Below are 26905 nucleotides of genomic sequence, written 5' to 3'. Positions count from 1 at the left end.
GTGTAGGCCCTGGCCGGTTGGCTCATCGGTAGAGTGTCGGCCTGGCGTGTGGGGGACCCAGGCTCGATTCCCGGCCAGGGATCATAGGAGAAGCGCCCATTTGCTTCTCCACCCCCCCTCCTTCCTCTCTGTCTCTCTCTTCCCCTCCCGCAGCCAAGGCTCCATTAGAGCAAAGATGGCCCGGGCTCTGGGGATGGCTCCTTGGCCTCTGCCCCAGGTGCTAGAATGGCTCTGGTCACGGCAGAGCAACGCCCTGGAGGGGCAGAGCATCGCCCCCTGGTGGGCAGAGCGTAGCCCCTGGTGGGCGTGCCGGGTGGATCCCAGTCGGGCGCATGCGGGAGTCTGTCTGACTGTATCTCCCCGTTTCCAGCTTCAGAAAAATACAAAAAAAAAAAAAAAATCAGTGTCTTTTTGCACAATCTTTTCTATCACTGACTTTATTAAAATCTGGATATATTATTTTAGTTATACTCTTTGTAAGCTTTTCTTTTCTTTAACAAAGTATTTTTACCAACACTATTATTATTTTTTATTTCTCCCTAACTCCCAAAGATTTTTATTATCTTTTGGCCATGATATCCTGTTAAACATCTTGATAAACTCTCTATATTACCAGTGGAGTCTTCATTTAACACTATGTTTAGGAATTACAAACAAAATCAAACTATTCCTCAATTTCTTAAGTAAGAAAGAGATCATTTTTTTACTTCTTTTTCAAATTATATCTCCAGGTATCATAAAAATCACTTCTGGCAGATTTGGACTTTGAAAGCACCTTCTTACTATAATACATTATGATGTTCTCTCTAGTGTTTTTTATTCTTCAGAGAATCTACCTTTTCTGTTGGAAAATGATTGCCTATATTATCTCCTTAAAATAAATATTATGTATTTTTTCTCTCTTTAATCTATAAACAAAATCTAGCTCTTTATGTTTAAAACTAAATACTTGGCCCTGGTCAGTTGTCTCAGCAGTAAAGCATTGGCCTGGCATGTGGAAGTCCCAGGTTCAATTCCCAGTCAGAGCACACAGGTGAAGCAACCATCTGTTTCTCCACCCCTCTCCCTTCTCTCTCTCTCTCTCTCTCTCTCTCTCTCTCTTCCTCTTTTTGTCCTGAAGCCATGGCTTGAATGGCTTGAGCAAAGTTGGCCCCAGGCACTGAGGATGGCATCATGGCCTTGCCGCAGGTATTAAAATAGCTTAGTTGCTGAGCAACAGAGCAGCAGCCCCTGATGGGTAGAGCATAACCTGGTAGAAGGCTTGCCAGGTGTATCCCAGTGGAGGTACATGTGGGGGTTTGTCTCTCTGCCTCCTACTTCTCACTTAATTTAAAAACATAAACAAAAATAAATAAATACTGATGCCTATAAATGCATGCTTCTACATGTAAGAGAGGTGAACTATTTCTTACAACATGGTAAGTCAGTGACCTTCTTCCACCCACCTTACCCCAGGCTAAAGTGGTAACAAGATACTCAGAACTTTCCAGTTTCAAAGTTGAGGAAGCAAAAAAGTTGGTAGGAAACACACACACCTACACGTGTGTGCGCACACACACACACACACACACGCTATTTCCTATGCATAAAGTCCCACACTGCCATTTGTACACAGACACTGGGCTCTTCCGACCATACTGAGAACACAATCTTTTTTTCTCTCATCCACTACTTCATTTTCCTTACTTTCCTCTAGCATGTATGTTCTTCTCTGGACACTTGTTCCAAACTAGATTTTGCAGTATAGTGTGTCCTTGGTCTAACTATATGGATCAATTCTAAGTGTAGTAACTTGCACCAAGGAGATACCTCATTGTAGTATGAGGTGGATGTGTTAGTAATTACATACTCATAGAGCATCACAGCTGGAAACATATTGAAGATCATCTAGTATAAATGCTCTCATGTTACAGATGTGTAAATTGATACCAGAAAAGATAAACCCCATAGCTCAGTGTCCTTTGTTTCTAATGAAAAGGTGAAAAGTCATGCTCCAATCTCTCCTAAATCTAGCATTCAGTCTTCTACTGGTTGTCAATTTTGTTTGTTTCCTGGTCAAAAGTATGAAAATCTTGACTTTGACTACAAGTATAATGAGATCTGGCATTAAGTGACTTAAAGAGCTCCTACTAGGAATGCAAAGAGAAATCAGAGACCTGCTTCTTTTTCGTATCCTCTGTTTATTATTTTATAAGACTTTCTGTAACCAAGAGTTAATGGTTTAGGAGGATCAAAAGGAATGTCTGTATTGGGACTCAGTAATAAAATGCTTGAAGACAAAATGATCCTTACAAGTTTCACAAATATCTCAAAATGTTCAAATATAAACTTAAATATAGCTGCTACGTCTTGACAACATGTTTACGTGTTTGTTAGGCTCTGCTCTGAACTTTTACATTTAGTACTCTTAATCTTAACTACAGGAGTAAGTGGAAAGCATTACTGTTTGCGTTTTACAGACGGAACAAACACAGAGAGCCAAGGTCTTTTTGCTGAAACTCTGGCTTGTATGGTAAAGACTGAGATTTGAACTCAAATCTGTCTGGTCTGCAGATTATGCTTTTAAATTTCAGTATTCATTCGGGTAAAGAACAGACAAAATCAATATTTTATCTTCAATAAATAATAATTAAACAAAATATAAATATGAGCCTGATAATTATCCAAATTAAGTTTATTAAAAATAATTGGTACAGATTTCTAGTTGCCTTAGTTTGCTTTTTAAAATATATATTTGGGCAATCTTTATGAAACTTTCTTTTTTCCCCCTTGCCTACAAAGTAATGATTTGAAAATTACCTTTGTCCTTCCTTGAGTCCTCTGAGGCTTTGGAGTCTACTCCAAGCAGTATAATTTTAAAATCAGAGAGAGACTTTCATACTTGGAACATTCACAAAAATAGGTGACAGCTAAATAATACTTTAAAGTTTTTTTAATATATATTTTTAAATTTTTCCATTGATTTGAGAGAAAGGAAAGGAGAAGGGGAGAGAGAGAGAAAAGTATCAAGTCATTGTTCCACTTAGTTCTATTTAGCTGTGCACTCACTTATTGCTTCTCTACATGCCCAGTCCAGGAATTGAACCCATGACTTTGATGAGCCAGCATGAACCACTCTATCCACTGTGCCACTTGGCCAGGACAATTCTTTAAGGTTTACAAAGGACTTTGACATGCACGGCATTTTATTTTCACACCTGAATCCCAATGACACAGTAATCGAAATCCCAGACCTACTAAATGACTTTGGAGGTTAAGAGGTTGGTAAGTCAAGGACCAAACCAGTGTCAGGTCTTCTAACTCTAACATGAGTAACCTATCTTTTAATAATGATTCATTGAAAAGAACATCTTACAGGCATCATCGTAGCTTCTTATCAGTACTGGAGTTAGACATCGCAACCAGGTTGCTACCACAATAGGGCAGCAGGGACAATAGAATTGCTGCTTGTTTAAGGAGAGTCTTGTGTTCAAAAAACATTTCAGTGATCTGTTTGAAATTATTTTACGCTTGACAAACTGTCAGCTAGCATAAGAAACTTTTTGGAACAATCAAAAGTGGCTTTTTTTTTCTTTGTTCAAAAGTGGCAAGGAAAAAAAATCAGATCTAGAAAAGGGAACAAAGAAGAGTAAACGGCAACCAGCAATGACACTTAGATTTGAATGCTAATTAACATTTTATCTAAATCATTGAGATGGTTATTTTTTAGTATTATTGACACAAGATGCCCAGCTCTGACTGAACATTATTAGAAACATCTCATCAGAAAGCCTATTCTTTACTGTACTAGACCTGGAGAGCACAATTGTGAGTTTCTTTACCCTTTACACAATAGAACTGGGAGATTATCATCAACTTTCCATTCATATTTTGCGGAAGTTAATTTATGGACTTGTTTATTTATTTGTACAAATCTATCTTTGTCTGCCAGAGCTCCCTGTTTAGGCCAGCTTGCTATCGTGATTATTGTTGCAAAGATTTGAGAGATGTTCTATTTCATGCTCAATAAGGACTGATGGCATTCTGAGAGGTTCAGAATATCCTTTGATTACTCTGTGAAATGGAATGGAGAAGATGGTTGTGCATAGTGGGGGCTGGGCTTGCTCATCAGCTTTCCTTTGTGCACTTCTTGCTGTTGAACACCCCCTAATCACAGGCATCTTGTGTCTCGGTCCCTTATCTTGCTCACCTGCCCAAATGAAAAGTTGCCCCTCTCCGTTTGGAATTCTGACATAGCAGAGTGTTCCAAAGAGAGGCTAATTTGTGCTCTGTGGACCAGCCTGTCATTACACTTGAGCAAAAGCTGAATTGAAGGATGAGTAGACTACAAGGCGAAAATTTTCAAATACTTTGTATTTTTTCCTGCAAAACGTTTTCTACATTGTGGGAAAAACAAAAGTAGTATAAATCAGAAAGAGAAACCATTTGGAAGTTTAATTCACAACAAATTTTGTTGCTTTTTTCAATAATAATCATAGGCATTGTGTAGTAACAACTATGCTTAATAGTTTTCTGTCTCTGGAAGATAATAATTATGTTTAAAATTCTTAGCATATTGGAGATACTGAGATGTACATAAGTCCAACTTACTTCGAGTCTACTATAGTCTCATTTAAATCAGAACCAGTACTCGAGTTCTTTGTTAGAGAGACCAGGCCATTTGATAGTCCTGGGTTGAAATGACTAAACTCATCCCTTTATTTTTAGTAATCACATTTATTTATGAGTATGATGTGATTCAAAGAATAAATAATAAAAGGTGAAACCTATTAACACTTATTTTGTGACATGTATCATATTAAGTGTCTATTATTTAATGCTTTAGGTTTATGAAAACACTATGAGGTATTTACTATTATTATTGTGTAACTTCTTTGTAAGGAATCTGAGGCAAAGCTATTGAATGACGGAACCAAGCAGCCTGACTCTAGTGTCCTAAGAGGCAGAACTCTTTACCACCAAGATACATTGCCTATCACCCTGCTTCTGAGAGTTTTCTCTATTTTATCATTATATAAGGTTAATACTCAATAGCTTAAAAATGTGATGAGCACAGGGCCCTGCTCAGCAGCAGAGCGCTGGCCTGGCATGTGGAAGTCCTGGGTTTGATTCCCAGTCAGGGCACACAGGAGAAGTACCCATCTGCTTTTCCACCCTTTCCCCTCTCCTTTCTGTCTCTCTCTTCCCCTCCTGCAACCAAGGCTCCATTGGAGCAAAGTTGGCCGGGTTGCTGAGGATGGCTCCATGGCCTCTGCCTCAGGCACTATAATGGCTCCAATTGCCATGGAGCAATGCCCCAGATGGGCAGAGCATCTCCCCCTAGTGGGCATGCTGGATGGATCCCGGTCGGGTGCATGCGGGAGGCTGTCTCTCTACTTCCTCACTTATCACTTCAGAAAAATACAAAAAAAAAATGTGATGGGTACATCACTGAAGTATTTTGACTTTTGAAATATTTATTGTAAAATTTCTTATTAATGTGTATTTTGATCTTTCAGTGACTAACTGAATAGTCTTAGTGGTAGCTGCTTATCCACTAATTCAAGATTATAACTTTTTAATCACCTCTATCAAATAACAGATTATTTCAGGCAAGTAGCAAAGAACCTCTATTCGTGCATTTATTTATTGATAAAACATTTATTGTCCTGGCCAGGTAGCTCAGTTGATTAGAGAACCGTCATGATATGCCAAGGTTGCATATTTGATTCCTGGTCAGTGCACATACAAAAATTAATGAATGAATGCATAAATAAGTGGAACAACAAATTAATGTCTCTCTCTCCCCCCCCTCTTTCTCTCAAACAATTTAAAATAAAAATAAATAAATAAAATTTAAAAAATATTTATTGAGATGTCTACTATGTATCTAATTTCATGGTTGCATACTAAAACCACATACTCACCTGACCTCATGAAATTTACAGGTAAGTAACTAACCAATAAAATGCAATGAGAAAAGTGTTACAATAGGGACAGAAATGCATACGGGCTCATATGAACAAACTGGTGTTTTTAAGTATGGAAGTAAAAAGGTCAAATTTGCTTGTAGTTATTCTGGCACCTTTTTGAAATGTAAACTAAAACAGAGAGTGATTTTCTCTTGAGGCAAAAGAGATAGCATGGAAAAATTAATTAACATAAATGATGATTTTTGGAATAGAATCAACAGAATTTAGGTACCAATTGAATATTTCAGAGTGAGATGAAGAGAGCAGTTAAGGTAACACCAAGTTTTCTAATTGAGAAATTAAAAAGATATTAATATTATTCATGCATGACAGCAGAGAATGTAGTATAAGGAAATATTAATAATACCTTGACATATGAGTAGATACAGCCACTAGCTACTCAAGAATTTGTATCTAAAAGCTCCAGTGAAATCAAGTCTTGATTTTAAAGCCATTACATGTATTGATTTGATATACTGGTATTATTTTTAAGAGTTATTTTAGTAGAATGTGGAACAATTGGGGAGAAAAATACAATTGACTGAACAGTAAAGATAGGAAGTAATAATGTGTGTGTGTGTGTGTGTGTGTATGTGTAATGAGAAGAAAGGAAAGATAATGTGAGGTGAGGATGAAAAGTTGATAAGAGGAAGTTTCCTAGAATAATGGAAACACTCTTAGAGTGGAATGATCATAAGGATAGGGAAATCATAAGGATAGAAAATATCAGAAAACAGGGGAATTGGCTGAGGAAAGTACAGGATGAGTCAGGGGAGATAAGTCCCATTAGTTTAGAAGAAAATTTTATCTTAGACAGGAGGAGGTCATCTTTGGCATGAGGAAATTTAAGAGTAAGATTTTAACCTATCTGTCATATTGGGAATTCTTTGCTCTCTGAGCACCAGGTAAAATTTTATTCAACCTAAAATTTACAGATGGGACACAAACAGCTTCCCAGTTTTTATTTCTTCTACTTCACTAAGGAAAAACTACTTGTTGAGGTAATATGGTAAACTGGCAATGGGTAATATCAGACCATGGGCACTGAGGTCTGACGGACTGTATTTAAGTCTGGGATTCAGTACTTACTAGCTGTGTAATCATGAGCAAGCTACTCTGAGTTTCCTTTTCTCTAAAATGAGAATAAAAGTAATATCTACCATAGGTGTGTATAAGGATTGAGTGGAATAATACAGGTAAAACACTTCAAACAGTATCAATCAAATAGCTGTTAGCTCTTCTTTCTTGCTGGGCTCCAATTCCCACATGTGGTGCCTCTTTCCCACACTTCACTGGCTCACACCCTTACTCTAATTTACACAACTCACTGTCTTTCATTTCCCCAACAGCAAGAGAATTCACACCGAGACTTTAAGAGTTTGGTAGATTTGATTGAAGAGAGGATTTGTGTTCAAGATTGAAAAGCCATGCCTTAGAGAGCAAACTTCTCTCTTGCTGTCTTCCCTACTCTTTTATCTATCTATCTATTATTTATTTATTTATATGTTTTCTCCCAGATTTCATCTCAGATTCAGGCTCCATATAGTGGGAATTTTTGTTTGTTTGTTTGTTTGTTTCTGTCTCGTAGTGTAACTTTTCCTCTTATTCAAAGCCTTGGCACTTAGCTTGTGGTTGCTTTTCTTGCTACTTTAAATACTTCACCAACACCTTGGGTAATTTTTAACAAACTCAGTTAGCAGTCTTCCATGAACTATTCAGACCTGTTTTTTAATAATAAGTGATAACAAATAATAAGTTTTTTATTTTATTATAATTTAGAAATGAAACTGAGGGGTACCCAACATAGAGATGTTTAGATTCTATTCTATTTTATAAGGAGCCAGTTTGTTTTCACAGAGGGAGGTGAACAGAGGTGTATTTAGACTAATGAGGAGCTAGTAAATCTCAGTAGTCACCAAAGGTAGAAAACATACCTTTTCAGAGGCACCACTCTGCTTGGATGCATAATTGTTCAGTTATTTGAAGTAAACTATAAGCAAGGGAGAGAAAAATTATATGACATATTGAGAATTGAGAACTGATAAGACAACTGTATCAAAACTACAGAAACTGAAGGGACAAAGGTTATATTGAGGGTGAATGAAATAATTAACGATGTGGTATAGGGAAGTTCTTTTTAAAAAATCTATCATAGATCTATCTATCATCTATCTGTCTATCTATCTAACTACCTATCTATTTATCTATCCATCTATTTGATCATCTTTTTATCAACCTACTCATATATAATCACGTACCTAATATGAACTGAATGTTAAATAGGTTCTTTCTTTACATAAGTCTTATAAAATACAATATGGTGCCTGACCTGTGGTGACGCAGGGGATAAAGCGTCGACCTGGAAATGCTGAGGTCGCCAGTTCAAAACCCTGGGCTTGCCTGATCAAGGCACATATAGGAGTTGATGCTTACAGCTCCTCCCCCCTTCTCTCTCTCTGTCTCTCTCTCTCCTCTCTCCCTCTCTGTCTCTCTCTCTCTCCCTCTCTCTCTCCTCTCTAAAAATGAATAAATAAAAAAAAGTTTATTTCTAAAAAAATATATAAAATACAGTATGAACAAAAAAACAGGGCATTCTTTCCCTATTTTAAGTTAAAGAAACTGAGACTCAGAGAGGTTGACTAGTTTACATAGGATTCAAATCCATGCTTGGCTTACTTCAAGGTCCATATTGGTAAAATAAAGTGTCAAGGAATTCATTGAGGAGCCCCCAAATGACAGAATGATTGAATCAGAGTAAGAGAATCAACTAAGTGAATGAATAGAAGGCTGTGGCCAGGGAAAACAATTAAAAAAAATTCTATAACAAGATATTATCCTAGTGATGTCAGTATAGCCAATTGATAGTTAAAGTGAATGGAGACAAGGAGGAAGGTATGGTGCATACATATTAAGTGGCATTCATGGTAGGAGGGGTTATGTGTCAGATATCACTGAACAATCTGAGTGATACTAGTGAACCACCTGAGTGCTATAAAATTCCTGTAAAAAACACAGATAATAATTATACGGGGAGCAACTAGAGAATAATCATTTAGCACGGACCTCAAGAAGAGGAGGGGTTTGAATGAATTATGAAGAGCTATGATCTGGAAGCTTACAGCATATTAAGCCTGGCTCTGATGCCAGAGTTGAATCATAGAATGAACATTCTCCACTAGAAAGGATACTCCAAGGAAGCTTCTGGATAAGCAGGACAGCTCTTCATGAGTGCCAGATGTCTGATAAAGAATAATCTGCAGGACACATTCTCTGAAAAGGGGCGAGTAGAGTATGGATTGATTGAGGTTTTGTGGAGCCAGACCCGTCATTGGAAGTAGGGGTGGAGCCCATAAAAAATTAATGTAAAAATAAAAAAAAAACCTTACCAAATCACATGAATCTATGACTTGAGCTCTTTCCAGCCTATGCAACTGAGGGCCTGACAGCTTTATGCTTTAAGGTCAATTTACTGCTCGTAGAGATGAGAAGACACGTAGAAGAAATGGCTAAGAAGAATAAATGTGTTCTTGGTTTTAAATAGCATGTTAGGGAAAGCTTCCTTTGGGCTTCTCCATTTAGAAACTTAAGATGATGGGGTGGGCCCAAAATTGAATATAACAAAGAGCTCTTTATTGCACTTCCTTCCTCCCTTGTGAAGGAGGGTGAGCTAGCATTTTCAAAATTTTATTTGTGGGCTGATAAACATTTTATGAATGTCCACCTGACCACAAGCTTAAGATGAGCTTGCTACTTGTTTTTACTCTTCTCTTGACCAGAATATCCAAGCAGGAGAATATGAAGATATTTCAAAGCAAATAATTCACAACCTGGACTTGAGTCAAGCTCTATTGGAAGCATCTTCTCCTTCTGCATAATTGACATGCAATATGCTTTTGTATGGCAACAGACTGAATAAAAGTCCTAGAAGTGCTGTCAGGGTGTGAAAATTACTTCTAATTAATCTTACCTCAACATATTTTTCCTTTGTATTTAATTTATTGGGGTGACACTGGTTAACAAAATTATACAGGTTTCAGATTCACAATTCTATAACGCATCACCTGTATACTGTATTGTTCATTCACCACCCAAAGTCAAGTCTTCGTCCCTCACCACGTATACACCCTCCATCTCTCCCAATCCCCCTTCCTCTGGAACTCTCCACACTGTTGTCTGTGTTCATGAGTTTTTTCTCCTTTTTCTTTTTTATTCAATTCCTTTATCTCCCCACCCAGCACTGCCTCACCCCTCAACAGCTTTGATTACCTACTTTTCAATAAGACTTTAAGAGACTTTACCCAAGAACTGATCCAAAATATTTTCATTACTTTTCATTTATTGTTTTTGCAAAATCTGATCTACTAGGTTTCTCTTAAATATTTAGAGAAAAATAAACTGGGAGAAATAAGAGAGGTAAGGTACTAATATAACTAGTTGGTTATATGCTTAAGGAGCTTGTTGTCCTAAAAGATGATTCAGATGAATTAGAAACAGTTTCTGAAACTCTTAGATATATGTATAAATGAAAAAAACAGTAAAGATTCCTAAGAAAACCTGAGGTACTTAATATTAAATATATATGGCAAGAAAGACAACCATCCTTTTCTTTGTGATTATATTTATTAGTTTAAGTATTAATATTTTCTCTTGTCAGAACATAGCTTCATCTTGGCTTAATATCTTCCTTTAAAATAATAAATAATAATTGTGCTAGAGTGTAATAAAGGACAGAGTGGCCTGGGAAATATACCAAGGGCTTCTCTTATCTGTCTAGTCCACTTACTGTTTGTTTGGTAGTCCCTGGGAGAAAACCCAGGGTTTATAATATGTTGGAAAGACTAATCTGTTCTATTTTTCCCAACTCCAAATATTATCAAATTATTTCAGGTTGCAAATTGAAGAACTTAGCTACTTTCTTTCTGAGACATGTCTTTCTTAAAGATGTTTAATATGCTTATAAAATCTAAAACATGCTTCAGATCTTAATTCGCTAAAGAGGTGAAAGGAAAATTCCCTTTCCGCCGAACAGGATAGGAGAGTTCAAACATTTCGTGCATCACTCTTTGTCTCTCTTACTGTGCCAGCTTCCTCTGAAATCACAGGGAAGAAGTCATTTCAGCTAAGCACACATTCAGCGCTGAGGACTTCTTGGCCTGTTGACAATGCCTCGGCATGAATTCTGAGACATTTCTCATTAGGAGTCTGTCTGGATGCATTCAAGTGTTCAGTAGAAGTGATTTAAGAAAATCAAGGCCAACACATACTCTGCAGAGATATGAATTTCTGATGCTTGTATTCCGTTGACTCTCACTGTCACCTTCCAAAGAAAACAAAGTAAAGAAGATTTTATTTCATTTTATTATAATCTCTACTGTTAGGTCATTCAATTAATTTATTTTATTTTGTTAGGGATTTTATCATTGGACATTTCATATGCACCTTTCTGTGACTAAACAGTGAGAAAATTCTACAAGGTCCTTTTTTAATTTATTGATGCACAAAGGAAAACATTATCATTTTTAATTTTCAAAGGAATGTTTTACAATGATTTTATGATGTATTAATTAATACACATTCAAATAAAACTTGTAAGTTATTTCCCACTATTTTATTTAAATCCCAAATACCAGTCATTTTTTTACAGTTGTTGCAAATGAAATGTGATTCAAAAATTTCAAATAACCTCTTTTATTACACATAAGAATGTAGCTTAATGAATACTTTTATTCTGGTATATAAGAAATGTATGTTAGGTCCTGGCCGGTTGGCTCAGCGGTAGAGCATCGGCCTGGCGTGCGGGGGACCCGGGTTCGATTCCCAGCCAGGGCACATAGGAGAAGCGCCCATTTGCTTCTACACCCCCCCTCCTTCCTCTCTGTCTCTCTCTTCCCCTCCCGCAGCCAAGGCTCCATTGGAGCAAAGATGGCCCGGGCACTGGGGATGGCTCCTTGGCTTCTGTCCCAGGCGCTAGAGTGGCTCTGGTCGCGGCAGAGCGACGCCCCGGAGGGGCAGAGCATCGCCCCCCTGGTGGGCAGAGTGCCCCCCTGGTGGGCGTGCTGGGTGGATCCCGGTCGTGCGCATGAGGGAGTCTGTCTGTCTCTCCCCGTTTCCAGCTTCAGAAAAAAAAAAATGTATGTTTATTTGGTTTGCAGCATTTAGTATGGTTTTGTGTGAGTGAAAATAACATTCAGCTGTATTTTCTTTAACTTACTAGAAATAGTACCATGTTGCACATGTATGTAATACATTATTTTATTAAAGATATTTAACAGGAACATGAACCTATGAAACTCATAAAGCAGGCAGGACAGAACTTATTACTCCCATTTTACAGATGAGAACACTGAGCTTTGAGGAGAACTTATCTATCTATACCACAGAGCTGCTGGGTGGCAATATTTTTTCCTCAAGTATAGCTTCTTCCCTTTCTAGAGACCTATACTCTATCTATAATTTTGATTTAGAATATCATTTACTTATAACTGATTTTCTATACTATTTAGGCACAATTATCTTAAAAATGCTTTTTGAAAAATTAGAAATGATTTTCCCTTATAAGTGTCTGTGTTATGCACCACAATGTAAAAATATAGGTGGGTGGTATGTACCACTTAAAAAAGATACTTGTAGGGATTTGTGTTTGATATTTTGAGCCAAAACTACATTTTCTTTCTGCCTACAGGTAAATTATCCTCAAGGTCTGTCTTTGTTTTGTTTTTTTTTTCTTAGTTAACAATTTATATTCTTCAAAAAAAGCTGAAGCCTGAGCTTTCTAGACTTCCAAAGCATTAGAAAATACAGATGTCTCAGGAGAGTGTAGCCAAACTAGTAATAGAATCCTGAGGTTTTGCGTAGCAGTAGTGGGCTAGTGGATAAGGTGCTGACTTGCTAACCCTGAATCCTGAGGTTTTATAACTGGATGTGAAATGTCCATTATATTTGGAAACATTCACTATTAGTAAGAATCCTTTTTTTTTTTTTTTTTTTATATAATTTTATTTTTTTAATGGGGTGACATCAATAAATCAGGATACATATATTCAAGATAACAAGTCCAGGTTATCTTGTCGTTCAATTATGTTGCATACCCACCACCCAAAGTCAGATTGTCCTCTGTCACCTTCTATCTTGTTTTCTTTGTGCCCCTCCCCACCCCCTATCTCTCTCCCATTCCCCCCTCCCCCCCGTAACCACCACACTCTTATAAATGTCTCTTAGTTTCACTATTATGTCCCACCTACGTATGGAATAATACAGTTCCTGGTTTTTTCTGATTTACTTATTTCACTTCGTATCATGTTATCAAGATCCCACCATTTTGCTGTAAAGGTTCCGATGTCATCATTTCTTATGGCTGAGTAGTATTCCATAGTGTATATGTGCCACATCTTCTTTATCCAGTCATCTATTGATGGGCTTTTTGGTTGTTTCCATGTCCTGGCCACTGTGAACAATGCTGCAATAAACATGGGGCTGCATGTGTCTTTACATATCAATGTTTCTGAGTTTTTGGGATATATACCCAGTAGAGGGATTGCTGGGTCATAAGGTAGTTCTATTTTCAGTTTTTTGAGGAACCACCATACTTTCTTCCATAATGGTTGTACTACTTTACATTCCCACCAACAGTGTATGAGGGTTCCTTTTTCGAACAGGTGTGAGGTGGTATCTCATTGCCGTTTTGATTTGCATTTCTCTAATAGCTAAAGAAGATGAGCATCTTTTCATATATCTGTTGGCCATTTGTATTTCTTCCTGGGAGAAGTGTCTATTCATATCCTCTTCCCATTTTTTTATTGGATTGTTTGTTTGTTTGTTGTTGAGTTTTATGAGTTCTTTGTATATTTTGGATATTAGGCCCTTATCTGAGCTGTCGTTTGAAAAAATCATTTCCCATTTAGTTGACTTTCTGTTTATTTTGTTATCAGTTTCTCTTGCTGAGCAAAAACTTCTTAGTCTGATGTAGTCCCATTCATTAATTTTTGCCTTCACTTCTCTTGCCATTGGAGTCAAATTCATAAAATGCTCTTTAAAACCCAGGTCCCTGAGTTGAGTACCTATGTCTTCTTCTATGTACTTAATTGTTTCAGGTCTTATGTTTAGATCTTTGATCCATTTTGAGTTAATTTTTGTACAGGGGGAGAGACTGTAGTCCAGTTTCATTCTTTTGCATGTGGCTTTCCAGTTTTCCCAGCACCATTTATTGAAGAGGCTTTCTTTTCTCCATTGTGTGTTGTTGGCCCCTTTATCAAAAATTATTTGACTATATATATGTGGTTTTATTTCTGGACTTTCTATTCTTTTCCATTGGTCTGAGTGTCTATTTTTCTGCCAATACCATGCTGTTTTGATTGTCGTGGCCCTATAATAGAGTTTGAAGTCAGGTATTGAAATGCCCCCAGCTTCATTCTTTTTCTTTAGGATTGCTTTGGCTATTTGGGGTTTTTTATAGTTCCATATAAATCTGATGATTTTTTGCTCTATTTCTTTAAAAAATGTCATTGGAAGTTTGATGGGAATTGCATTAAATTTGTATATTGCTTTGGGTAATATAGCCATCTTGATTATATTTAAAGAATCCTTTTTTTGCATTAGAATTAAGATTTCAAATAATGCTTCTAGAAATAGTAATCAATTGACAGGATGAATGAGTGTACTAGATGAGATAAAATATTTAGGTAATTGTTTCAGGATTCAGTTTCAATTTAGGACTCACCCAGGGTATCTGCAGAGTAAGGTATGTGTAATATATAATTTTTAAAAATTTATTTATTCATTTGAGAGAAGAGAGACAGAGAGAGAGAGAGAGAGAGAGAGAGAGAGAGAGAAGGGGGGAGAGCAGGAAGCATCAACTCCCATATGTGCCTTGACCAGGCAAGCCCAGGGATTTGAACCAGCAACCTTAGCGTTCCAGGTTGACGCTTTATCCACTGCCACCACAGGCCAGGCTGTGTAATATATAATTTGAGTAGTGCTAAAATCCTATATTCTTTAAAACATATCTGAATGGCTGGGTGGAGTCCCTGAGATTCACATCAATAATCTTCCTAGGCATCTGTCCTTTGAGTCAGTAGACCTTTACTAAACTTTCACCCTGTCCATGTCCCTGGCCTGTGCTAAGCATCAAGGATATGATGATAAATTGGAGTAAGTCCTAGTCTAAGAAAATTTTGAGTCTAAGGAAAAAGACATACTAATAAAGTAAATGAACAGTCAAAATTATAGTGGATAAACTATATATTTATCTGGGGCACATAATTACTTGATAACTATTTTTTGAAGTAATAATTAAATGCAATTATTGCAATGATATCGTTTTGTGGAATCAACCTATAATCACGGCAGAAAATCTAAAACAAAACAAAAAAAAACATTGTGGAAGAAGCTGAAGTGAGAAAGATAGTGGGTCATCATGGTAACTGAGGACCCAGAAGTGAGGCTGGAGAAATGAGCAAAGACAATAGCTACCAAATGCCTTCAATGGCATAAAAAATTGAGACTTGATTTAGTTTGAGTCAAATGGGATATTATAGTTTTTTAAGCAGAGGAATAAAGTGTGAAGATTAGATGGAGCAAATGGAAAGAGTAAGATTGAGACTTCCCATTAGGCAATTATTAAAGTACTCTAGTCTAGAAATTATATCATAATTAAGTGTATCACATGTACCTGTTTTTGCTAAAGAGTCTTGGTTTGCTAGTATTATCTTGATTTAATGATTAATGGCACTTTCTTTTTCATTCAAAATATTCCTGTTAGAATAATAAATTATATGACACCATAACCACAGCTGAATAGAGAGAATGGTTGGATTTTCAAGTATTAAGATATTTGAATGGGTAGACCAGGCTTAGAAAAAAAAGAGTGAAATAGAGGAATAAAAGATAAAATTAAGATATTTCACTAGCTCAAGTAGATAAATTGTTGATACCATTCACCAAGTCAAGAGAGATAAAAAAAAAATTAGATTTGATATTGGAAGAAGAGATGTTCATTTCAGTTTTTAAAATGTGACATTTAAAATGTTCTGGAACATTCCAGTTGAGAAGTCAGGCCAACAGTTAATTATATGGCTAAGGATTAGTGTTCAATAATAGTTCAGTGTTACCAGATGCAGGGCCTTTGTTATCTATTAAGACCAATATGAGAAAAATCCCCCGGATTAACCAGACTAAATGGATGTGCTGTGGCTGGCTAGAGGCAAATCCCTGAAGAAAGGAAAAGAGTGTAGGTAAGAGGCGATGTCTTGAAGTGTGAGTTACTGGGTCAAAGTGTTACATCCTTGGTGGGAGGAAAACAAAGAGATAGTCACATTTCCTGTAGAACCAAGGCAGGAATCAGTGGGCTCTGGAGCCTGCTAGGGAGAAGAAAAGAATCATGGGTCTGCAACTGGGGAGGAAATATTGAGTCAGATCTCACCTGCTTTAGAGGTTCATTTAGGTTGCCCTTGACTCAGATAGGCAAACAAAATCTAGAGATACCAAGTATATATTTTTTTCTACTCATAATCAGCCATTAAAATGTTTTTCTCATTAAGCCTACTGATTTTTGCTTGTTAGTAACTAAATTAGCCCTGTGACCTTGAAAAGAGTCATTTGCCATCTCTATTACCTTAGCTGAAAATAGAATGTGATTGGGTGGTTTCTGGCATCTATGCTAGATTTGAGCTGGGTTCTCTTGTTTGGGGTCTATTTTATATATTTTTTTGCCTCCTTTATATATATATTTTTAATTAAAGTTTTAGCCAATTTAGAACTTAAAAAGAAATTATTCTGACTGTCATCCTGGCTAATAATCTAAGTTGACTTTGGCAGCAAAAAATATATAAGTAGGAAACTAAGAAGTCTTGATCACTTTTTATTTTAGGATATTCCAAAGTGGTTTACAAATAGATACAGGAATTCTTTGTATATTTTCTTTTTCCTTTTTATATGCAGAGCAAAATAACATTTGGGAGGCTTTTTAAAAATGGTAAGAGCTGCTTAGACAATAGTCAACTGTAGCTCTTGGGGAGAGCTTTTTTTTCTCTAGGGTGCTTCCTTCAAATGATATACATTTTGGTTCAGATCAGTTGTAAATACCAGCCTGTTCCTGTGAAATGTAACTGATGTTTGCTCTGGGCTGATGGTTCAGCCTTGTGCTGTTTGCTCTGTCAGTAGCTATACCTGAGTATCCACAGTATGTTATTCAGATCAGCCCACACCAACCAGCTGTCCTAATTCCAGGTGGACTGTTAGAAATCTTGTTACTTACAGCAACAGCTGTGCCACCTGGTAGCTTAAAGAGCAGTAGATGGATGAATCAACCATTGTTCCAAATTCACCTTGTATCTGGCATAACGAAAGATATTTCTAGCCTGGTCCATAACGCAATGACATAACACTGAGAACCTTATCTGTATTATGTTAAATTGTATACTTGTTGCCAACACCTGTCATTTAAAACACTGAATCAATTTTAAATGCCAAAATTAGATTTATAAAATTTGCAAGTTCATTTTTTATATTATTTGTTTTCCATCTTCCACTAAAAACTATACCCTTTGTAATATTTACATTCTGACCTATAGATTGGTCTAAATACTGTCATTGTTATGTTGAATATATAATGGAACTTCTTGAACTTGGATTATTGCTAGAAGGAGGTTGAAATATGGAATATTTCACTATTGCCTTATTACTGCAAGTAAATAAAATGACTCCAAATAACCACTAAAGAAACATTTCTGAGTAGAACATTTCTGTACATAGTATTTTAGTGAACAAGTTTCATTTGCTGATAAACAATATCCACATGCAAAAGAATGTGAAAACAAAGCAGACACAAGCCCCAAAAGAAGCTAACATCTTATAAAAGAAAACGTCTTAGTTGGAGTAAGTCAGATAAACCTTTATTATCTGATTTTAAGCTATTAATTTTCTTAGTGTGTGTCTGAATACATACATATATATATGCATATATGTGTGTGCACACACACACCCATATACATACACACAAAGCCTAAAATTGTGATTTAAATAAGTCTATCAATAGTACAATAGGAAATATACTGGCTTTGGCAAACACAGTTTACAGTTGTGAGTGTGAGAAACACAGTTCACTTTTATATTTTTGTTTATTAATTATATGAACAACTGTAAACCCACTTTTTGTCTCACCCTGTATTATATACCAAGGCCAAGACATAGCATTTCAAATTCTAAAGTAATGGCATTCAAATTCAGAATGTTTATGGCCTTTCTTTTTCCTCATTCTTAATTCAAGCCTACCCTCTAAGTTACTTAACTTTTAAAACTATTTTTGTAATCCCCACACCTCTTCTCATTATATAGTTTATAGATAGATATAAACATTATTAGGGTAAAAAAAACTGTCAACTGACTAGCAGCATGTATCCATTTATTTTTTAATAACTGGCTCTTATAGGTAGAATATTTAAGTAATATACACCCTTTCTATGGAAGGCAACTTGTTTTGTAAGTAAGGTATTATTTTAATAAATTCTGCCTTTAATTAATCCATGTATGGATAGCTCTAATATATAGTATTTAATATTATTAGGTTATTACTTTCATCTAATAAACTTATGGCTTATTGGATAAGAAAAATTGATATCTGTCTTATAATCAAGCTCTATTAAATTTACTTTAAGAGTATATCAGCTCAGTTGGTTGGAATATTCTCCAGATATACCAGGGTTGCTGGTTCCATTCTGAGGTCACAGAAACCAGTGAATGCATAAATGGGTGGAACAGGAGGCCCATATTCTTCTTTCTCCCTCCCTCCCTCCTTCCCTCTCTCTTCTCTAAGAAGAAAAAGAAAATCAATAATTAAAAAAAGTATATCAATATATTTTTCAATTCAAAAATACCATAATGGCCTGACCAGGCAGTGGTGCAGTGGATAGAGCATTGGACTGGGATGTGCAGGACCCAGGTTCGAGACCTCGAGGTCGCCAGCTTGAGTGCAGGCTCATTTGGTTTGAGCAAAGCTCACCAGCTTGGACCCAAGGTCACTGGCTCGAGAAAGGGGTTACTCGGTCTGCTGTAGCCCCACAGTCAAGGCACATATGAGAAAGCAGTCAGTGAACAACTAAAGTGCCACAACGAAAAACTGATGATTGATGCTTCTCATCTCTTTCTGTCCCTGTCTATCCCTCTCTCTGACTCTCTCTCTGTCCCCAAATAAATAAATAAATAAATAAAAATACCATAATGGTTAAAGCCAATCCTTTCAACTATAATAAAAAATTAATTTCTGAAAAACAAAGAATGAACCTCAAGAACTCTAAAACTGACCTCTTATAATTTATTACATGCTAATTGGAAGTTGTGTGGTATAATGGGATGTATATATAATATGTATATTAGGTGGGGACTCAAGAAATCTTGCTTCTGATCCTGTCAGTCCTGTGACTTGAAAAATTAAGTTGACTTCTTAGAGCATCATTTTCTCCATGTGTCAAATGAAAATTTTAAATTACATAATTTGATTTCAAAATTATATTTTCACTAGTCATCATCCAAACATAATCTTGCTTTCCAAAACTTACAATGTGTTGCTTGTGAGCTTAGATACTTTATAGATATTCCATTTAGGAAAAAGGAAAAAAGAAAAAATGATTAATGTACTTTGAAAAGATTTATGCAAGAATTTTTCTAAGATGTCTTTGCTTTAATGCCAAGCACATTTTACAGTATTTAACAATCAGTTTTGTGGGCTTAAGGCAGAATATTCATTTTACATACAAATAATTTGATAGTTGGAAGTGAACTTTCTCATTACCTGTTCTATAGCCCCATTTCTCTTTTCAGAGTTAAATAGACTGAGGGTCCAAGAGATTAAGGAGTTTGTTAAAAATCACGTGGCTTAGGGGCAGAAAGTTTAAGAATACAACACTAGAGATAGAAGACCTCATGTGAGCACTTGCTCCAGGTCTATGGAATTTTTGTCTTCAAAAGTTCCCCGACCTCAATGTATTTGTTCATGTACTAAGAAGTCTGCATTAAATAATGTTCATGATGTTGGATATAAAAAAACGCTCAAGCAGAGAGATAGGTAACTTCAAGTCTTTACTTAAAAGATTTCACCAACCTACCCAAGAATTTGGACATAGTAAAGGCTAAATAATTTTATTCTGACTCTTAAACAAAGATACTTAATTGAACTATTTTTAAGAATAAGTTAAACATATTTAGGATAAAAAGACCATACCCTCTTTAACTGAAAAGAACTATTGGAAACTCTTTAACAAACCTCCTAGAAGTACTCCTCCTTGGAATTCTAGCTAAATGAGTTAATTACTAGCTAAGTGATGATTAAAAAAAGGTTCAAATATCACAACATACTTGTGAAAAGAAATATAACACCCAAAATAAAGTTGCCAGAAACCAGCAAAAAATATTTAGAACTCGCAGCAGGGTCAAGAGATATAAATTCTATGTGATCACTAATCACAAGCACGGTGACAAAATGCGTATTGCTTATCTTAAATGAACCCTAAGGAATGTTGGCAATAATGTGAAATGTTTCTTTACACCCTTTCTTTTTTGACCATGATAATATGATAATATGTTCTTTGACTTCATCATGTAATATGAGCAGGAGACTTAAAGCAGAAAAGTGTAACGTGAGGAATTTTCAGCTTCATTTAATCGACTCATCTAGTCATGAATATTTTAAAGGGAAATATCCTCTTGTTCTACAATATTTGGAAAAGCTATAGGAATGGCTGCCTGGGGACACAATAGCTTACTTACCCTTAGTCAAGCAGGGAAAGGAATTTATTGACTAAGCCCTGGACTAGGAACAATAAATTCATAAGCAAGAGGGCTGCCATGGAAAATCTTTGTGCTCGCCACAGTTATTTCAAAGCATTTGCTTCTGCTTCAGGGCTGGTTTTGTTTTGCAAGGTAGGTACACACACACACACACACACACACACACACCTATGATTTTAGATCAACAAGAAAATAATGTTAGAAAACACTATTTTTTATTTATATAGTTTGTATTAACACTTAACAGTCTACTTATACTTTCCTCTTCAGCTTACATCCTATAGTTAGTTAATTAAAATGCAGATAAGCTGGGAGGGGCAATATTGTAAAGCATTATCAGTACTTTATAGCTAGTGAGTTTTTCAAATTCTTTCTTGAGATTAGTTTTCCCCATGAAGAAGAAAACATGAGATGTGACCCAAGATTTTATGTATGCTTCAAGGACAAAGGGAGGGGAAGGAGAAAAGAAAATGCAGGCCCTGGCCAGTTGGCTCAGCGGTAGAGCGTCGGCCTGGAGTGTGGGGGACCCGGGTTCGATTCCCGGCCAGGGCACATAGGAGAAGCGCCCATTTGCTTCTCCACCCCCCTCGCCCTCCTTCCTCTCTTCCCCTCCCGCAGCCAAGGCTCCATTGGAGCAAAGATGGCCCGGGCGCTGGGGATGGCTCCTTGGCCTCTGCCCCAGGCGCTAGAGTGGCTCTGGTCGCGGCAGAGGGACGCCCCGGAGGGGCAGAACATCGCCCCTGGTGGGCGTGCCGGGTGGATCCCTGTCAGGTGCATGCGGGAGTCTGTCTGACTGTCTCTCCCCGTTTCCAGCTTCAGAAAAATACAAAAAAAAAAAAAAAAAGAAAATGCAAAGTTAATATCTGCATGTGGCACAGTGAAAGAGTAATAGATTCAGATAGCCACCTGTAGCTTTGTGTACATGGGAAGATCGTCAGTTTTCTCATCTGTAAAATGAGACTCATAAGTTTTAATAATGATAGTTAACATAAAACTTTATAAAAATTAATAAAACTTAAAATAGTCTTGACATTTGGTAGGTACATAATACATGTTACTTTACCTTCTTATTTTCCTAAGAGTAGTCATGTATTGATTGATGAAAAACAATAGACATTATAATTAAGAGGACTTCAAAAACTGACTTAAAGTAAAATTATTAACATTTATGTTAGTTAATAAAGTTAGTTATAAAGACATCATGTCCATTAATTTATAAAGTTTATTGACTCCCATTTATATATACTGATACCTTTTATAGCTTTTCTTTATTAAAAATAATTTTCTGTAATAGAATATAAGATACATCTAAAAACAATTAAATGTTCTAGGGTTTGTGAAAGTGAACAAAATATAAGAGTCCAAGTTAATATTTCTTCAGCTGGATTATAGGGTCATTATTATCTATTTGTTTATTAAAACACTATATAATATTATTTAGTTTTAGTTAACTTACTTACTTTGTTTGTGTGTGTAGAGTAAATACCTAGGCTTCATCTTTTAACAAATCAGTGTTCCACACAATCAAACCAAATAAATAAATGAATAAATACATTAATAAAGGCATAGCCTGACCAGGCAGTCGCAGAGTGGATAGAGTATCAGACTGGGACATGGAGGACCCAGGTTGGAAACCCTGGGGTCTCTGGCTTGAGCACAAGCTCATCAGCTAAAGTGCAAGGTTGCTAGCTTTAGTATGGGATCGTAGACATGACCCCATGGTACTGGCTTGAGCCCAAGGTCATTGGCTTGAGCAAGGGATCTCTGGCTCTGCTGTAGCCTCCCAGTCAAGGCACATATGAGAAAGCAGTCAATGAACAACTAAGCTGCTACAACAAAGAATTGATGCTTCTCATCTCTCTCCCTTCCTGTCTGTCTGTCCCACTCTCTGTCTCTGTCACAAAAAAGTAAAAAAAAAAGAAAGTTAAGTAAATAAATAAAATACATTATGAGTAATATATGTGTGCTTCTATAGTAATGTGTGTGTGTGCGCGTGCGTGCGTGCGTGCGTGTGTGTGTGTGTGTGTGTTTAAGCCAGCTGCCTAGATTCAATAGGCTTACCTCAGTCCTAGTGGCATTTGGCATATGGACATATTTTGCTTGTTTCCTTTCTGTTTCATTGTATGAAAAATGAAGGAATGAAGGTTCTAAATCGAGATGTCTCAAACAGTGGTATGTTGAACTCAGTCATGAAAGAGATAGAGTATGCATCAGGGATAATACAGAATTCAAACAGCATCTTATCTACCAGTTACTTGACCTATAAAAATGTAAAAATGCCCATCAGCGTGTTATAAATATATGTCAGGGAGGATAAAACTTTGAGGGCCCTTATCAGATATTATGTGTTAGTGCCTAGGTGATAAATTAGTGCTGATAGTTTAGAAATAACTTACAGAAACACATTCTATTTTATTTAAAAGGAGTTGTAGTGTTTCTTGGCCCTAGAAATTTTAATCTTGTGGTTAATATCGATAGTAACAATTATCTGAAGAGAAAAAACAACTATCTCCTATTAAGAACATCTGTAGTTTTAGATAGAAGTCAGGGAGTAAGCTTGCATTTTTGTTTATTTCCCAAGAAATAGACCTGTATGATTTAAAAAAAAAAGAAAAAAGAAATCATAGGACATAGTTCATCTGGTTAACAATTTAAAATTTCCCAGGAACAACATTAAATAATACAATATTTTAATTAAAACAGTTAATATGGGAAACACAGTACATGTAATAAGACAAAAGTTCAAATCTTTCTCACTCAACTAAAAAGTAAATTTTAGGACATAATGTGTATAAAAAGTGCTTTTAACACTGTATTTGATGTATTTCCTGACATTTGCCTTTTCTATAACCTCTGGCACTAGAGTCCAAGTTAATCATACAATGTCCCAGTGATATGTCAACAAAATTAAACTTGACTCTCTCAATCACCCTTACAAATCCCCCCACCAAGGAAAAAAAAAACCCTCCCTACCACCTGCCAGTTTATAACCCACCTCCCTCTGCCTCCGTCCTGCTGACAGTAAATCCCCTCAGCAGCTAATTGAACAGATGCACCCGGTGCTGCTTCCTGAGGATCCGCAAAGCTGGGCTTTGATGGACAGCAGAAAGTGGCACAATGGAAAAACAAAAGCCTTTTAGCTGAGAGCACCGCTTTGTTCTGCTGTGAACGTTCAGGTCACTCCAGCTCGTTCTGCTTGTGAGGATCTTAATTTTTACCCAACTAATTTACTTGCAGCTGTCATTCTTTCCATTATTAAAGTTCAGCTCTTAAAGTGCGGGAGAACAGGGGGCGGGGGAGGCAGGGGCGGCCCGCAATGAGAAGAGCTGCTTGTGAACTAAAAACAGCAAAAACAAGTAAAATCTGGCTCTGCTATCAAGTACAAAAAGTTATTTTCAAAGCCTATAAATTATGACATAGTGATTAACATGTAATTTAAATATATTTAAACAATTATATCACATTCCCAGCCCAGCTAATTGGCCTCACAGATGTTCCCTTGTAGCTGCATTGCCCTTCCAGGGGGAAATGAATGAGGTGCTTTTTATCATGGAAAACAGGGGGGAAAATGGGAAAAAAACACACATGGAAACAGCAATATAAAAGGAGTTCAGTAACCCTATAAAATGATGAATGCGAAAGGGGCTTAGCTTAGCGTTTTGTTTTTTTTTTTTATATTTTAATGCTAGAAAAAAGGCATTTTAAACTAGAAAAAGCATGAAGACGCTCCTATTTCTGTGATGGTATCTGGCGGTCCATGGGCTGGAGCTGGCAGGTGGCTGACAGGAAGACTTGTCAAAGCAGGGACAGCGGATGCATTCTAATATGGCAGCGCTCACTTCCTGTCTGGGAGCACACCACCTGCCAGTGGTCTAGCTATTTTTAATACAACGCCTTTACCACTGAAGCCCGTCTAGCCCAGATAATGAATATAGATAATAAAGTATTTCCTGGTGAAGAATTACTTGTGAGTTGTTCCTTTGATCATTACACATTTCCTTTATGAAATGTGAAATGTGCAGCCATCAAAGGGCTGTTTCCTGGGCTGTGATTCCAGCCAAACCTTTTCTAGAACAGCGACTCTTGCAAAGTAAGAGGTCACAGGAACACTGATAATTACTAATCCTAAAATTTTGTTATACTTTATCTTCTAATATAGAATCACAGAATTAAAATAAATTCATTCCAACCTCATTACCTTCTTGCCTTTTCTTCTAATCATCTCTGGTTATGTTGATAGTACCGGGTAAACTGCAAACTGCCAGTGACCATGTCTCCCTTGGTGCCTCATAATACCTCCAGCATCTACCACAGTTCCTGTGTTTTCATTGTAGAGAATTAATAAATACTTGTTAAATACTTACTAAATAATAAAGTTTAATGATAGGGGAAAATCAGGGTTTGTAAAATAATAGGGTTCCACCAGGCAATTGTCATATTCCTTGTACTATTCCTCTATATGTTATATTACCACACTATATAGAAAATTTATTTCTCAAATTATATAAACAGTTATTTGATTTTATGCCTTTCTAAAAGATAGCAAAATATATCTATATTTAAGGGACTATGAAGAACAGATAAATGTTTTTAAGTGCATCTTTGATGAGTAGCTTCGGCATTTTAACTGCTTGACTTTAAAAATCTGATTTAGCACATGTGAATATTTAAATTTTATATATTTTCTACATTTGTGCAGACCCTACAAAGTTCATTTATAAACATGAACTTACTTTGTCCACACTAAGAATAGAGAGACCAGGAATGCAAATGAGGGTCTGAGGTGTTTCATGACTGACTACATCACTTGTATTTGGGACTGGAGCTTAGAGCTTCTAATGAATCCTAAGACAATCTGTCTATTTAATGTACAATATCACCTCCTATGCATTGCATTTCAACTATACCTCTGACTTTCCGTGTCAGAACCTTCAATGTGTTGTTAAGTTATCAGAGAAAGAAAAGCATAAGTATTTCCTATGCCATCATGTAAGTGACTCAGCTATGGGGAAAATTAAAATGTAAACTCCTGTTCGGAACTCAGATGTTTAGAACTTGTCCATTGATTAGTCCAACAGACTAAGTTAATTAAAGAAATTGTTCTATCCAGTTGCTTTTAATTCAAATTAAACATTTCATCTCTATGAGACCACATTTTTCTTAGATTGGTTTATGATTCTCTGCACTATAAGAATATTAATGTAGAATAATAATATTTAGCTATATTTCATAGATGTTTCAAGATGATGCTAAGAGGTTTATTTTAGTTACCCCTTGTTGTCACTTTATAGAAAAAAGTTATTCCAGGCAAATTTAAATTCACTTATATGTCCTTCTAGATAAGTGCCTTATAAAAGAAAAGTTAATGCTATGGTATGTGGCTATTTCAGTCATTTAATATCAACAAAGAAACTGTTCCTTGTTTATAGTTACAGTTAATCATTTACTGTTCTCCCCTTTCTTCAAGGAATATTCCTTATATACTTAATTTTTAATCTATTTAAAATTTTTACTTTTTTTATATAATTTTCTTTCCAGGGATTGAATTAAAATATTTAATCTCCTCAAGACACATAAATAAACTCAATTGTAGTCAGAGTGCATAAAATTTTACCATTTAGCAAACTTCACTGTTGTGCATGGTTTCCTCTCTGGTTCATACGACTCATGTAGCTTTTCCTTTTCTTTCTTTTTTTCCCCCATTCATATTACTTCTTATTATATCCATCATTCCATTTTTCTTTCCTATTAGAGTGAAATTGGACACAGCCCTCCTCCCGCCTACACCCCCATGTCAGGAGTAAGTATTTCACAATCAACCTTCATCTTTTAGGATTTTTGGTCTTTGCTTACCATGTTTCCTCTCTCTCGTCTCCCCATAATTTCATTTTGCCTTTGCCAACAGTAAGTTCGGAATTTGCTGTAGATTTTGCAGCTGCCTTTGTAGATGTATTTTATTTCAGTAGACAATCCAAACTTGAGATACCATGCATCAATGGTAGCTTTTGAGTTTTACCTGGGCTCATAAGATGTGCTTCTAGGTGAGGAGGTTATCTTTACTTCCATGATTATAGGTCGTATGCTAAAAAGTCAGAATCTCCCTGGTGATTGATTCTCTGGGTAGGTCCTGGAGACTCAAAGTTGTAGTAACTACAGAATAGACTGCGATAAGGAAA

General features: G+C 36.3%; 1 protein-coding gene across 5 annotated transcripts in view; it reads left to right on the top strand.

Annotated features, from left to right (window-relative positions):
- ERBB4 (erb-b2 receptor tyrosine kinase 4) overlaps positions 1–26905 on the top strand; it is a 1119996-nt gene that overhangs the window by 1080774 nt on the left and 12317 nt on the right. For 3 of the 5 annotated variants that reach the window (XM_066346729.1, XM_066346726.1, XM_066346727.1), the window contains exon 26: positions 26482–26529. The exons of the other annotated variants lie outside the window; for them this stretch is intronic. In XM_066346729.1, the coding sequence (XP_066202826.1) occupies positions 26482–26529 (48 nt within the window). The remainder of the gene's footprint in view (positions 1–26481; positions 26530–26905) is intronic. 5 annotated transcript variants of the gene reach the window in all.

The sequence above is a fragment of the Saccopteryx leptura genome, chromosome 7 (assembly GCF_036850995.1).
Source record: "Saccopteryx leptura isolate mSacLep1 chromosome 7, mSacLep1_pri_phased_curated, whole genome shotgun sequence".
NCBI classification, from domain to species: domain Eukaryota; kingdom Metazoa; phylum Chordata; class Mammalia; order Chiroptera; family Emballonuridae; genus Saccopteryx; species Saccopteryx leptura.
Note: the sequence above shows the minus strand (reverse complement) of the source record. Positions and strands in the feature narration are given on the sequence as shown.